General features: G+C 45.5%; 6 protein-coding genes across 7 annotated transcripts; 1 reads left to right on the plus strand and 5 right to left on the minus strand.

Moving 5' to 3' along the window:
• Positions 1 to 340: 340 nt before the first annotated feature.
• On the minus strand, positions 341 to 1878 carry LOC108046434 (acetyl-CoA acetyltransferase, mitochondrial). The gene has a single exon (XM_017126094.2). The coding sequence runs from the start codon at positions 1751 to 1753 to the stop codon at positions 521 to 523; it is 1233 nt and encodes a 410-aa protein (XP_016981583.1). The 5' UTR covers positions 1754 to 1878; the 3' UTR covers positions 341 to 520.
• Positions 1879 to 2563: 685 nt separating this feature from the next.
• On the minus strand, positions 2564 to 5234 carry LOC108046429 (serine/threonine-protein kinase Nek2). Its single transcript, XM_017126088.2, has one exon. The coding sequence runs from the start codon at positions 5043 to 5045 to the stop codon at positions 2826 to 2828; it is 2220 nt and encodes a 739-aa protein (XP_016981577.1). The 5' UTR covers positions 5046 to 5234; the 3' UTR covers positions 2564 to 2825.
• Positions 5235 to 7398: 2164 nt separating this feature from the next.
• On the minus strand, positions 7399 to 7632 carry LOC108046393 (NADH dehydrogenase [ubiquinone] 1 beta subcomplex subunit 1). Its single transcript, XM_017126045.2, has one exon. It carries the CDS (start codon positions 7630 to 7632, stop codon positions 7465 to 7467), a length of 168 nt encoding a protein of 55 aa, XP_016981534.1. The 3' UTR covers positions 7399 to 7464.
• LOC108046394 lies at positions 7630 to 8161 on the minus strand. Of its 2 annotated transcripts, none has more exons than XM_017126046.1 (2): positions 8066 to 8161; positions 7630 to 7819 (listed from the first exon to the last, which is right to left on the minus strand). In XM_017126046.1, exon 2 carries the CDS (start codon positions 7813 to 7815, stop codon positions 7651 to 7653), a length of 165 nt encoding a protein of 54 aa, XP_016981535.1. In that variant the 5' UTR covers positions 7816 to 7819; positions 8066 to 8161; the 3' UTR covers positions 7630 to 7650. The 2 variants fall into 2 exon arrangements, with proteins under 2 accessions (XP_016981535.1, XP_016981536.1); XM_017126047.1 differs by having other exon boundaries at positions 7972 to 8082.
• A 309-nt stretch (positions 8162 to 8470) lies between these two features.
• On the plus strand, positions 8471 to 11247 carry LOC108046425 (general vesicular transport factor p115). Its single transcript, XM_017126083.2, has one exon. The coding sequence runs from the start codon at positions 8559 to 8561 to the stop codon at positions 11085 to 11087; it is 2529 nt and encodes an 842-aa protein (XP_016981572.1). The 5' UTR covers positions 8471 to 8558; the 3' UTR covers positions 11088 to 11247.
• A 706-nt stretch (positions 11248 to 11953) lies between these two features.
• On the minus strand, positions 11954 to 13933 carry LOC108046430 (40S ribosomal protein S6). Its single transcript, XM_017126089.1, has 3 exons — positions 13822 to 13933; positions 13402 to 13606; positions 11954 to 12624 (listed from the first exon to the last, which is right to left on the minus strand). The coding sequence occupies exons 1-3, from the start codon at positions 13825 to 13827 to the stop codon at positions 12089 to 12091; spliced, it is 747 nt and encodes a 248-aa protein (XP_016981578.1). The 5' UTR covers positions 13828 to 13933; the 3' UTR covers positions 11954 to 12088.
• Positions 13934 to 14526: the final 593 nt, after the last annotated feature.

A 14526-nucleotide genomic window follows, 5' to 3' on the forward strand; every position in this document is an offset into this window, starting at 1 on the left:
ATATATAATCTTAATTGAAGGAATAGAAATTTAAACATCTAATTGAACTTCAGAATAAATTTCAGTTTACAACTATTCCAAGTAAATTTAGCTGTGATTAATCCGAATCTAAACTAGAAAATATATTCATTATTTATAACATTTATAAAAAACAATACTAATTCAATAAATTTTAAAAAGTTTTGAAACGGCAAACACCAATAATATAATAATATTTACAGTACAACTTATATAAGACTGTTCATTTTGATGTTCATTTTTTTCTGATAAATCATTATAAATAACACATTAAGATGTATATAGAACCCAATATTCTTAGTGCAATAAAACCGATTTTCAATTTAATTATTCACTGTTTCATAATTTTATTATGCAAATCACAAGATTTCGATAAATGCGGCTAGGGCACAAAGAAGACACTTAACAATTTAAAAAAAAAACATATAGCTTTCCACGATCACCGCCATGGGTCCATAGTAAATGCATTTCTGGTTGAGAGTAGTCGGGTCGCCAGGTGACCTTACAGCTTCTCGAGGAGAATGGAGGAGGCTCCTCCGCCGCCATTGCAAATGGAGGCGCAGCCCAGCTCGCCCTTCTTCAGGCTGTGCGAGAGATGGGCCACCAGACGAGCGCCGGACATGCCAATCGGATGGCCAATGGACACGGCTCCGCCATGGACATTCACCTTGGCGGGATCCACATCCAGTTTCTTGATATTGGCCAGCACCACCAGGGAGAAGGCCTCGTTCACCTCCCACATGGCCACGTCCTCCTTGCGAACGCCGGCCCTCTTTAGCAATTTTGGAATGGCCAGAGCCGGGGCGATGGGGAAGTCAATGGGATCGGTCTCGGCGTCCTGGAAGGCCACAATCCGGGCCAGAGGCTTCAATCCCGCCTTCTGGGCCGCCTCGGCGGTCATCAGGACGACGGCAGCACCGCCATCATTCAAAGTGGAGGCATTGCCAGCGGTCACAGTGCCATTTTCTCGCTGGAAAACCGTAGCCAGCTGTCCGAACTTGTCGAAGTTCACCCGCTTGTACTCCTCATCCTCGGAAACGACTACCTCCGGCTTCCGCTTCTGCTGGATCTTCACGGGGGCAATCTCATCCTGGAAAACGTTATCGGCCCAGGCAGCCGCGGATCTCTTGTAGGACTCAATGGCAAAGTCGTCCTGCTGCTGACGAGTGATCTCCAGTTTCTTGGCCGTGTTCTCGGCACAGTTGCCCATGTGGAACTTGTTGTAGACATCCCAGAGGCCATCGAAAACGATGCCGTCGGTGAGGTTAACGCCGCCGTAGGGAGTGGAGCCGCGCTTCAGGTAGAAGGGTACATTGGACATGGACTCCATGCCGCCGGCGACGACCACATCCGCATAACCGAGCATCAGGGATTGGGCGCCCAGCATCACGGACTTCATGCCCGAGGAGCAGACCTTGTTCACCGTGGTGCAGCACACATTGGTGGGCAGTCCGGCGAAGATGGCGGCCTGCCTGGCCGGAGCTTGGCCCAGGCCGGCTGAAACCACATTGCCCATAATCACCTCCTGGACATCGGTCTTTGCAATTCCTGCCTTTTCGATGGCCGCCTCGATGGCTCGGGCTCCCAATTGGGTGGCCGTCAGGGGGGCCAATTTGCTCTGGAAGCTGCCAATTGGAGTGCGGGCGGCAGAAACCACCACCACTTCGGCAATCTTGGAGCTGTATGTGCGCTGGGCGCTCCAGCGTCGCGTGGCCTGCAGCAGTCGGGCGGACATCTTGGAATTTAATTAATTTTATAACCTAGCGAAGCAAGAACACTTGGAAATAGCTGGAATCCAACCGGAGTCCAATCAGAAATCACACCAGAACCTGTTGCTTGCGTAACGAACCAGTAATCGGCCTATCGATAGGCAACAGCTGGCGTGATGACAGTGTTGACAACAGTTGAATAACAAAACTAGCAGAGGGCGGGAAATAGCTTGTCTTTTTATAGCTTAAAATTATTTTTTTTTTATGTTTAAATTTCTGTTAAAATTGTAAATAAATATATATAATTTTTTCTTGATCTAATTATTAAATTATTGTGATTAAAAAAATAATATATTTTAGCAGGCACTTTAAAGACGAATACATATATATAATTGCAATTAATTGTAACTGATATTATAAATTTTTACGGATTTTCAGCAGAAATGTTTTTCCATCATTCCACTAAGGACGACAAATGATATATCTATGGCTCTCAGTTTTATAATTAATATTTTCCTTATCGTTAAAAAGATATATAAAGTCTCTTTTTAAATGTTTTAACTCTTACTGCAAAAACAACAATTGATCTTGTTCTGAATATCAAGATTATTTTAAATTTAATGAAATAAGCTAACTTTTATCAAATATTTTAACCTTTCACAGCACTGAAAATGCACTACTTGAATTTAACGGAACTTGACATGAATGCTTAATTTTTGTAATGAAACTATCTCCAGAATATAGCTCCTATTTTGTTCGTTACTTTATCCTGTAAAAATAGTACAAATAATAAATAAAAATTAAAAATCATAAAATAACGATAACAAATGCAATAATTTGTTATAAATGTATATATTTTATTTAATACAAAAAACATGTATACCTAGAGATGTTTTTATAACTAATGCAAATTGCACAATGAATGGCAGCGATAAAAGGACAAATCTTACTGCTAATAATACACATGCAAAATATGGCGATAAAAAAAATTGTGTATAAAAAAAAGGATTATATATTACGGAACTTATTCCACATCACAACGCTCGTAGTTTCCATGGTTTCCATGGCTCCTGGACTCCACAATCTCCAGTCGACTGCTCAGATCACCAACTGGTCACGCGTCGATAGCTTCTGATGGCCACTGGCTACCACCAAAGATCGTCGCATTCGATTTCGCTGAAGAGTGGAGTTCCGCTCCCTCACAGATTGCCGCAGATGCTGGCGACGTGCTCCTCCTGGCCCGGATCCGCCGGCTGCTCCTCCAGCAGCCTCCCTCTCCGCCGCATTCATGGCCGCCAGCAGCTCGAAGGCTTGTTTCTTCTGCTCCTTGGTCCAAAGATTGGCCACCGGAGGAGCTGCTGCCGGCTGTTCCTGGGTAATTGGTTGCTTGAGTGCCAAAGGAGGTCGCTGAAGTTTATTTGGAGCAGCCTGAGGCACTTGATTCACTGCTGGCAGGGATTTGGAGGCCGCCTTGGACCCGCGACTTAGGCCGAAAAGGGAGAGAATGGACTTCCTGCGGGTGGATGAGGCTTGGCTGTCTCCGGAATCATTGCTGGACACGCTCATCTGCATGGGGACAGCAGCTGGCGTGGGATTCACTGTCGGATTAGCTACCGGAGGAGGCATATTCTCAATCCCATATGTGATAAACTTCTGGGGCGATTGGAAGGTGACCTTACGCAGAGTGTTCAGGGATTTGGGAGCCGGCAGAGTAGCCAAATTTAGTTTGGCAACCGTGGGCGATGTCTCATTGAGTTCGATGGTGCAGTAGGTGTCATCGTGATGAGACTTCACCGGCTTCCGGGGCGGGATGGGCGGAGCAATTGGTTGTCTGCAACTGCATGTGGGCTTCTCCTGCTGGATGAGTTTTTCCTGCAGCTGACGCTCTAGCGCTTGGACACGCTGCTCGGCCAGCTGCAACTCCTGCTCGCGGGCCTGCAGTTCCTCCAGCTTCTGCTGCAGCAGAGATTCCTGGGCGCGAATGGCATGGAGACGGGTCTTCAACACCTCATCGAAGATGTTTTGGGTGAGGGCACGAGGACTGCTGGTGGCCTCCTTTAAATGATCCTTCTTTAGGTTTTCCTGGTCCCGCTTCCGCTGCTCCTGATCCTTCTTGCGTCGCCGCTCCTCCTCCAGTTCCACATGTCTCTCCTCCGCTCGCTCCTCTCTCCTTATACTTTCATATAAAGCGGGATCCGAAAGCTGTAGCTTCTTGGAGGGAAAGATTTTTCGTTTGGCGGAGTAGAAGAGTTCACTCCTCAAATCAGGTGTAAAAACACCAGTGACGCTGAGTCTCCTTTGTCCGTAGCCCTCATTAAAGCTATACTGCTCCGTAAATAGAGTGCTGGATAATTCTGGCGATATCTCCTCCTCCTCGTCCTCAAAAAGTCTGCCGCCCGTGGGCAGCGTATAGAAATCTTCGCCGGCTTCAATTAGATTTGGAAACTTGCCATCCAGCTCACTGATGTTACGCACTACCAATGGATGCCGGATAATGACTTCGATGCCGGGGCGTTGTTCATGATCCACAGCCAGCATAAAGGCGATGATCTCTTGAAGATCGGCACTGTAGATCGCTGGAATCCGGCTAAACTCGCCCTGGGCGATCTTCTCAGACAACTGGTCGAAGGCTCGACCGCGAAACGGTGGACGCAGGGCGCACATCTCGTAGACCAGACAGCCCACGGCCCAGACATCGCTCTTCCGGTCGTACTTCCTGCCCCTTACCAATTCTGGACTCATGTAATGCGGCGTGCCCACAAAAGAGGCGGCAAAGCTCTGATCCCGTCGCAGCATCCTGGCCAGACCGAAATCCCCAAGTTTGGCATTGCCAGCCGCATCCAGGAAGATATTGGCTGGCTTGATGTCGCGATGCAGGATAGTGCCGTTGGGGATTTTGTTGTGGCATACCTGGAGAGCCCGGCAAAGTTGGAAGAGCACCCGCCAAATGTAGGGCTCCTCGAATCTTTGCCTTTGGGACCTCGCCCGCTTGACAATCTGTGCTAGATCGCCGCCGGCACAGCACTCCATCACTATATATACGGATTTGGCCTCGCGGTTGACCAGGTGATGGTAGTACTGCACAATATTGGGATGCTGGAGCTGCCTCAGAACGCTGATCTCGGAAACCAGGGCCTCGCACTTCACATCGTCCAGCTCATCGTAGTTCATTCCCTTCCAGGCGAACAGCTCGCCGGTGCTTTTGTCCCGCACCTTATAGCAGGTGCCGAAGGATCCATTGCCCATCACGGCCAAAACCTCATAATCCTGAAGCGTTTTCTGCGAAAAGTCCATGCCGGCAGATTCCTCTCCGCTCATTTTTGGTACAATCTATATCTATCCCACTTATTTTGATTATTCCGCCGCCCTTTTCTTTCGATCCGCTCGCGTTAAAAACCAAAATCGAATTGAAACTGGTTTTTGGGACGCAGGAGTTTTGGACTCTCTGGATTTCTGGAATTCTCATTTTCGGCACCCACACACACAAGCCAACTACCTGAAACCACTGGAGAGAGCAACAACAAGTGGGCAAAGGAGATGCTCAAGTGCTGAGCACTTGTCGTCTGCTCACTAGATCTGGCGGGAAAGTGTGGAATATATTTTTAAATAAATCGGTAAAAAAGAAAAAAACAAACCTTAAATATCTTGTCCTTTAAAAACACTACCAAAAAAAAAATTGGTAAGACATATATTTTAAAACTTTTAGCTGATATAATATTTGTTCAACATTTCTTTAATAGGTTGCTTCTTAATTCTGCAATTTATGTTTTTATATTCCCCTTTCTCGAAATATTTAAATATTTGTATAGATGTACTAAAGTACATAGTTTGAAAGCTCAAAAATAGCATTTCAGCATTTTCTAATTTTCTTCGCTAGATCAATTTAATTCAGATTTAGCGGAGACATTAGAAGACAGTTAACCCTGACCTTCATTTTATAAAACTCTTTTACACCTAGTTGCTAATGTGCAATCTAGCCATTTATCCGACAAGATCCTCCATCACTATCCTGTTATTCCAGCACGTCTACATCTTTCGCTTCCTTCCAGGAATGAGGATCATGCTGCCCTCTCTCTCAGGCAAAGGAGGAATGACCATGCACTTGCAAATCTCAAACATGTGCCTCTCGCTCACACTCTCCCCCGCTGTGAGAGAGTACTTTTGTGCGGCGAAAATTCCCCTCCCCCAATTCGATCCCACTGCGCCTGTGTACAAACTACTGACCATTGGAAACAAAGGGCAAGAAAGAGGCAGCACGCCCAAGAACATAATTCTTGCAATTCATCACGCTCTATCCTAAACCTGATCCCAATTCCGAACCCGAATCTGATCCCAAAACCCCTAACCCTGGGCCATAAAAATAAATTATTTTTGTTGCATTGGCATTTCAATTTGCTGCCTTGTTTGGAAAAGTGGAAATGTCCTCATCCGATTTCATATTTGAAGAGAGCAGTCTAACGGTTTCGGCTGGAAGCACTTAAAAACTCTAGCAGTGGCGTGCGACGGGATACCTTTGGGCACCTTTAAGTACATATTTGTTCATATATTTTTATACCCGTTACTCGTAGAGTAAAAGGGTATATTGTATTCGTGCAAAAGTATGTAACAGCTAGAAGGAAGCGTTTCCGACCCTATAAAGTATATATATTCTTGATCAGGGTCACTAGCCGAGTCGATATAGCCATGTCCGTCTGTCCGTCTGTCCGTCTGTCCGTCTGTCTGTCCGTCTGTCTGTCTGTCTGTCTGTCCGTATGAACGCTGAGATCTCGGAAACTATAAAAGCTAGAAGATTGGCATTTTGCATGCAGATTCTAGGAGTTCCTACGCAGCGCAAGTTTGTTTCAAAACGGTGCCACGCCCCCTTTAACGCCCACAATCGCTTAGATACGATTTTAAAAATTTAAATATTTCGGAAAAGTAAAAATGCAGTTTTATTGTGTTTATCAATACCTATCGAAATGTAAAAGAAATTTTTCAAATCGGACCATTCGTTAAAAAGTTATGCGTGATCAAAGTTTCTATCTCCATCTCCCTCGCACTCCCTTTACTTGAGTAACGGGTATCTGATAGTCGGGGCACCCGACTATAGCGTTCTCTCTTGTTTTAAATAATTTAAAATAGTTATCAGTTGGTTATGATTAAAGAAAGAAATACGCTGATTTAACATTTCTTCTGTGTGCTTTAAAAATTGCTAAAATATACAAATAGGGATAAATTAATAATGTCCAAAATGATTGACAAAACGTTAAAAATTTGATAAAAATCTGAACCATTTACATAAAGCAATTAAACATAACTCTTTTAATAGACAACTTTTGAGTAGCCGCTTTTTGATATGATTTATGTGACATACTGAAGAAGACATACAATATATAAAGAGAGTTTCGAAGTCTGCAAATCCTCTATAGAAATATCCTGCCTACGCCCCTGATCCAAACGAAACAGAACTCACATATCTGCCCTCGCGCTCACTCCCGCCGTGATGTACAGGTAGAATCCCTCGAAAAACGAGTTATCTCTTCGGATTTTCGGGCATTTCGGCTTATCGTTAGCCGTGTGTTGATGTTTTTATGGTTTTCCTGGGTAAAACAAACAATGCCACGCAATCCTTGACAAATAAATCACGTTCCTAACCGCAGATCTCCTCCTTTAAGCAGGTAAACACATACGATTTTTCACATTTCTCCGGTTTATTGGTTAACAGTGAGGGTGGAAAAAAGAGAAGATTGGCCGGGAACTACCAAGAAGGCTCCTTATCCCCACTGCCGGAACTGCCGTACAGGGCGCTCTTGTCCCGGAAAAGGGTCATGCGTTCCGTCTCCTTCTTGTCCAGGAAGTGCCCGATGGCGAATCCCAGCAGGGGCAGTGCGCCCCACAGTGCTCGCTTGTCCAGTCCGAAAACCATGTCTCCTTTATATATCCCCTATCGCTGATTCTTCAGATGTGCGCTTTGTGCCAACTGGAGCTGCTGGCGTTTCCACTCGCGGGTGTGCGACCAATCTGCGTAAATCGATCCTACTGCAACAGTGGGAAAGAATATCACTGCGCCGTACTTTCGAGCCAATTGCACCACAATCCCACTGCCCATAGGTCTGCAAACAAGCACACGATATATGGATTTATGAGACACAAATGTGTTATGTTCTGGGTAAATTGTGTTAGATTTGTCGAATTACGTAATGAAAATGACTGATATTTCCCAAGCGGTGTGTTAATTTGGTTGCTTTTTCAAAACGCTCCTTACGCCGTGTATGTGAGTAGTCTTATATTGCGTTTTTGAGGTGTTTTTCCTCGTTTTTTGACTCCAATTTGCTAAATTAGATTTGTTTTCAACTTACTTATAGCATCGATAGCACCAGGGCTGTCGACTCGTTTTTAGTTAAATGGAATTATTATTATCGATTGCATAATCATCGATGAACTGTGGCAGCGTTGCCACCTAAGTCTTAGAACCAGCTAGAAAATAGCTAAATTTTATAATTAAATTACAATTTATTCAAAACATACACTGCTTAAGAGAATATATGTTTTATTTTATTTATTTATATAAAATGTGAATATTTATAAATAATTTAACGGAGATTGAAACATTGAAAATGGGTTTCGGGAGCTTAGATGCAGAAATCTGTAATACCACATCCGAAAACCGAAGAGGGATTTATCTTAAATTTAAAAAAAATAATAAAGATCATTTAAATTAAAGTGGCTTATCGATAAGTGAGGTGCACCTATCGACCTCAGGCCACCTCTAAGCCGCCCGTCAATTGTTTTCATGAATTGACGTGTCGTGTTAAATGCAAAAAAAACTTAATATACCGTAAACACACTCGCATGGAGTTCCTGAAGAGCGGCATTAAGACGGTGCTGGGCGGGACGGAGCCGGGCCAGCAGCCGAGTGCCGCCGAGACGGTGGAGAAGCTGGTGGACCGCGTCTACTCTTCGACTCTCCTGGAGGACCGTCGGGATGCGTGCCGGGCGCTGAAGGCGTTGTCCCGCAAATACCGGATCGAGGTGGGCGCCCAGGGCATGCCGCCGCTAGTGCAGGTGCTCCAGAACGACGGCCAGGATGCGGAGATAATTAGCTATGCGTTGGATACACTGTGCAACGTGGTCACCAGCGAGGAGTTCGACGAGGAGGCGGACAATCCCACGGTTTCGGTAAATGTGGGCGAGCAGTTCACGGAGATGTTCATCAAGACGCCGGAGCATGTGACCGTGGTCATGGGCTACCTAGATGAGTACGATTTTCGTGTGCGCCGTGCAGCCATCCAACTGATCACATCCCTAATCTCGAACAAGACACGGGAACTGCAGGATCTGGTGCTTGTCAGTCCAATGGGCGTATCCAAGCTGATGGATCTGCTGACGGACAGCCGCGAGGTGATCCGCAATGATGTCCTGCTTCTGCTGATCGAACTGACCAAGGGCAACTCGAATATCCAGAAAATTGTGGCTTTTGAGAACGCCTTTGACCGCCTGTTCGAAATCGTTCGCGAGGAAGGCTGCTCCGATGGCGGCATCGTGGTGGAGGACTGCCTGATTCTGCTACTGAATCTCCTCAAGAACAACTCCAGCAATCAGCAGTTCTTCAAGGAGGGCAGCTACATCCAAAAATTGGCTCCGATGTTTGAGCTCTCACAGGATGCTGAGGAGGCGGGCTGGTCGCCACAGAAGGTCTCAAACTTCCACTGCCTGCTGCAGGTGGTCCGGGCACTAGTCACTCCCAGTAATCAACAGCAGGTGGTGACCGCCTGCCAGCGTGTCATGCAAAAGTCACGGCTGCTTCACGCTCTCTGCGAGATTCTGATGAGCAGCGGTGTGCCGGCGGATATACTCACCGAGACGATCAATGCTGTGGCCGAGGTGGTGCGCGGCGATCGGGACAACCAGGATGATCTGGGAAGGGTCATGGCCCCGAGCAGTCCTCCCAGACCGGCCATTGTGGTCCTCCTTATGTCCATGATCAATGAGAAACAGCTGCTGGCCCTGCGATGCGCCGTGCTCTACTGCTTCGAGTGCTTCTTGTATCGCAATGCCGATGGCCAGCGGGCGGTGGTCCAAACGCTACTGCCCTCCAGTGCCTCCGATGTGAGTGCCCTGTCGACGGGACAGCTCCTTTGCACCGGACTCTTCTCTACAGACGCACTGGCCAACTGGTTCTCCGCCGTGGCCCTGATGCACTCGCTCGTGGAGAATGTTGCCCTCAAGGAGGAACTGCTGCGCGTCCTGCTGGCCACGCCCGGTGGCCAACGGCCCATCACGCTGCTCGAGCAGTGCACCAATCTCATGCAGCAGGAGCGCTACCGCTTGCAGAGCAAGGTGGGTCTGCTGATGCTTCTCAGCCTGTGGCTAGCCCATTGCCCGGGAGCGGTGAAGGCTCTGCTGGAGACGCAGGGCACTATGGCCTACCTCACGGCCCAACTCTGCTCCAACGAGCACGACGAACGCGAGTTCCTGGTCCAGGGCATGTGCGCCTTTCTCATGGGCCTGTGCATCCAGTTTAATGACAACTCGCTGCCCGGACAGAAGCGCGAGGACATCAGCCAGCTGATTATCAAGCGAATCGGGCAAGAGAGCTTCTGCAGCAAACTGGCGGAGGTGTCACGCCATGAGGCTTACAGTCGGGCCTGCAAGCAGGCACAGATTCGGGCCAAATCCGCAGGAGAACTACTGCTCGACTATGAGTACTGCAAGCTGTACAAGGGATTGGAGGCGCTGATTGCCAAGCTGGTCAGCGGATTCGATGTGGATGGCATAGAACTGACTGAACTCACCCTGAGTTCGGAGGCTTCTGCTTTGGTTTCCCAGTACAAGGGAATTATCCGCGGCATGGATGCCCAGATCCAAGCGCTGCAGCAATCCTCCAAAGAACTGGAGCAGGAGAATGCCGAGCTGAAGGAGAAACTCGGCGAGGAGCAGTCGCTCAAGGCGCAGCTTTCGGATCAGAATACACTGCTCAAGGCGCAACTGGGGGCCTCGGCGGGTCAGCAGGCCCAAGCCGGCCAAGGAGCGGAAACCACTCCGGCCAACCAGGAGGAGCTTAATGCCGCCCGCTACCAGGCCAACATGTACTTCGCCGAGAATATCCGGTTGACAAAGGAGCTGGAGACGCTACGTCAGCAGTTTTCGGCGGAAAAGCAGCGGGCAGATGCGGCGCAGGAATCGCTGGCGGCCACGCAAAAGGATCAAGAGGATCTGCTCGAACTGCTGGCCGACCAGGAAGCCAAACTCACACGATACGAGGAGGCGGCCACGACGGTTTCCTTCCCAACTTCTAATCAAGCTCCGAGTGGGATAGCAGCTGCAGTTCCTTCGCCCGACGAGGAGAGTCCCATCCCAAGCGGCACCGCCAGCAGATAAGAATCCAGGACGAGTTGCTGACGACGTATTACAACTGGAATTTGCTCGACTGCCCTAAAAAGAAACCTAACTAACATATATACACACATTCTACTTGTTTTTATTTATATATATTTACTTACGTACAGAATATACGTCTTAGATCGGAATTTAAACCAAATCCGAAATTGTTTTTGGCGGGAACTGCAGCAAATCGCAAGAGATAGCTATAGAGATAACACGTTGTCCTATTTCCATCTCTTTTTAATCTGCCTTTAACTTTTTGTTTGCAAAGGTCAACTATTTTTACTTTGGAATGGCCATATATTTGATATCTTCTAAAAAAGAATATATTAATAGTGCTCACTTATAACTTCTAAGACCTTAAACTTTTTGTTATTTTATAAGAATACTCTTTCAAAAGTTTTTAGACCCAGTTAGTTACAATTCATTAGCATGTTCCTTATTTATAAGTATGTAAGTAACATACACATATATTCAATAGCTTACAATGCCAAACCATGTTTCAACTGAACTATTGTCAGAACTCTTTACCTGACGTAAAAATTAAACAAATAAATGAAAATCAGTATTTGCACATTAAGAACCTTGATGAAGAAACTTAAGGGTAATTTAAGTGAGATTTGAAATCTATCTTATCATGGAATACTATTTCGCTTCACTCACACAGTATAACCCTAAACAGAAGTTATTATTATAAATAAACTACTGCACCATTACATATTTATATGACGAATATATCCCCTGCACCAACAATTAGCACAATCTGTTGATGATCTTACTGATCTTGTCAAATTTGTAGATGGAAATCACTGCACATCTGAACAAACCCTACATCGTATCAAAAAACAACACATCACAACACATTGTGTACCATTTTTTCTCATTTATTAAACATAAATGGTTACAAAGTTTTCTTTTCTCCTCTCGTAGACCATGTGGGTCTGATCTACGTTCAGTTTCTGCTTAAACGAAGAATGTGGGTTCCGTGTCGGCGGCATTTACTTCTTGTCGCTAGAGATGGAGCTCTTGGACTCGCGGATGGAGGCAGAGCGGCGGCGCTTGGCCTCCTCGCGCTTGGCCTTCGACTCCTTCTTGCGCTGGACCAACAGCTTGGCGTAATCGGCAGCAGCCTCCTTGGAAGCGGTCTGGCGCTTCTTCTTTAGCGCAATGCGACGGTGCTTGCGCTGCAGCACAACGGGGGTGATCAGGCGCTGGATCTTGGGGGCCTTGGAGGTGGCCTTCTTGTTGTCCTTGGCGGGCAGGGGGCGACGCACCACGAAGCGACGCACATCGTCGTCCTTGCTCAAGTTGTAGAGCTTGCGGATCTTGCTGGCACGCTTGGGTCCCAGGCGACGGGGGATGGTGGTGTCGGTAAGACCGGCGATGTCCTGCTCACCCTTCTTCAGCACAACGAGAGCCAGCACGGACATGTTGGCGTCCACGATGCATCCGCGCACAGACTTGCGCTTGCGCTCGCCAGTGCGGCGTGGGCGGTAGCACGAGTGTCCCTTCTTCAGGAGCAGACGCACACGACCTGCATGATGGTAAATGTGTTTATTAGGGATTTACTTTTGGGGTTTAGAGATATAGCCAGTGATTGGAATGTTCCTGAGTAAGATAGCTTAATTTCTTCGAATATTGAACACGCGCTATGCTATTATTTAAATTACGTTTCAAAATTTCTTACTATATTATAAGTTAGCGACTTTCTTTAAATGTTTTAAACATAACATTGTTGTTAAATTGGTTATGTTTGGAAATGTGTTCTTATAATTGAACACTTTTAAGAGGATATATATGCTTTGAAGAAGAAGTATATGCCTTTAAGAGGAAATATATGCTTTTAAGAAGTTCCCTATTTGAAAAGCATAACTTTATGACAATTCACATTTTATACTATCAAGTTACCGAATTACTACCATTAAAGGGGTTCAAAACTAAATTTAAACCACACATAATCTAAACTGTATTATATACAAATTTAAAGGGGTATGCACGACAAATTTATGCATGTAATGCTTAGATATATGAATCAAATTAATATTTCCACAAATTTCATGTTGCTAACGTAGGTTATGTTTGAAAACTTAAAGAGTCGCAAAGGCAAGTCGCTGGGATGCTTGTATCGGATATGTATCATATAGAAACAAAGATTACTATACATTTAATGGAAACTGAGTTTCTTCGAATAGACCTAACTATGAGTTACCAGCTACTAAGCCGGTTGGGATACCCCAAGCCAAGTAGCCAGATAAACCCACCTAGGCCCCTCCAATCACTGTATATCCCACAATCTCACAGGCGAACTTACCGTGGGTCAGGACACCCTGCTTCATGGGGAATCCCTGCTTGTCGTTGCCACCGGCGATGCGCAGCTGGTAGCCCTTCCACTCGTCTCCGAGGATGTCGGCCTCCACAACCTGGCCCATACGCTTCTCGTAGAAGACACGCAGCTTGTGCTCGTCGACCACCTCGAACAGCTTTTGGCATCCCGTCGCGGGATAGGAAACGTTGAGCTGGAACACATAACAAAAACGCACACACAATGTAGATGTTGTATACAAATCGGATTCGCATATAAAATATCATCTACTGATCCAAACGCAATCACTGGTTATTTTCGCTCGCAAATGTATCGGACCACCGGACCAGTGTTTGCGCTTTTGCATTTTCGCAATATTTTCAATGTTCACCGGGCTTATCGGTTAAAATTCACAAATTTTCAGCACACCTTCATATTGACGGTCTGTTTGCACGCAACGCAGAAAAAAAAAGAATCGGCCGAGGTCTGTTGGCTGTCAGCGCAGGGTTGGAAAAGACCGATAGGAGGAAGTAGAGAGGGGAGCTTGGCTGATTCGGCACTTATCGATAGTTTGCAGTCACGGTGGAGAGTCGCGGTATGATATATTGTTTGTTTACTTTTTGCGTATACAAATGATTAACGTAAAAAGTGGCATGAAACTGAAAAAAATTTAAGGAAATTTTGTTTTTGGCTAAAAAACAGTAACACTAATAATTATTATATGTATATGCAAATAAATGATTAGTAATTGTGGTATCCCCAAACAAAAAAATTAAACAATAAAGTTGTATTACATCTATCTAAAGTGAAATAAGCTATGGAAATCATGTTAAAGCACAAAGTTTTTGTTTAATATTAAATTAAATTTAAATTTGTTTATCAAAAATCATTTAAATACATAATACATTGAGTGCGTTGCATATATCAAGAACATAAATACATAATAAAAGACGGTTTTCTGTCTATTGGAATTTTTATATTGTTTTTGACAAATTGGAAAACATAAAATTATTCTGTGTTCAGTTTGTTTTAGACTAATTCTGACATATAAGCAAATTGGAAATTTTACAATGCCGTCTTGAATCATTTTGCCCATCTCCCATGTATTTTTCAGAGTTCAAACATATTTTCAGA

Source organism: Drosophila rhopaloa, unplaced genomic scaffold (genome assembly GCF_018152115.1).
Source record: "Drosophila rhopaloa isolate 14029-0021.01 unplaced genomic scaffold, ASM1815211v1 contig_3, whole genome shotgun sequence".
In the NCBI taxonomy this organism is placed as follows: Eukaryota; Metazoa; Arthropoda; class Insecta; order Diptera; family Drosophilidae; genus Drosophila; species Drosophila rhopaloa.

What these genes read in the sequence shown, in the direction of transcription:
- LOC108046434 (XM_017126094.2), bottom strand. Translation starts at nt 1,753, where the DNA reads ATGTCCGCCCGACTGCTGCAGGCCACGCGACGCTGGAGCGCCCAGCGC.
- LOC108046429 (XM_017126088.2), bottom strand. Translation starts at nt 5,045, where the DNA reads ATGAGCGGAGAGGAATCTGCCGGCATGGACTTTTCGCAGAAAACGCTT.
- LOC108046393 (XM_017126045.2), bottom strand. Translation starts at nt 7,632, where the DNA reads ATGGTTTTCGGACTGGACAAGCGAGCACTGTGGGGCGCACTGCCCCTG.
- LOC108046394 (XM_017126046.1), bottom strand. Translation starts at nt 7,815, where the DNA reads ATGGGCAGTGGGATTGTGGTGCAATTGGCTCGAAAGTACGGCGCAGTG.
- LOC108046425 (XM_017126083.2), top strand. Translation starts at nt 8,559, where the DNA reads ATGGAGTTCCTGAAGAGCGGCATTAAGACGGTGCTGGGCGGGACGGAG.
- LOC108046430 (XM_017126089.1), bottom strand. An exon ending in GCAGGGTGTCCTGACCCACG is followed by an intron (nt 12,625 to 13,401) that starts GTAAGTTCGCCT and finishes ACCATCATGCAG; the next exon opens with GTCGTGTGCGTCTGCTCCTG.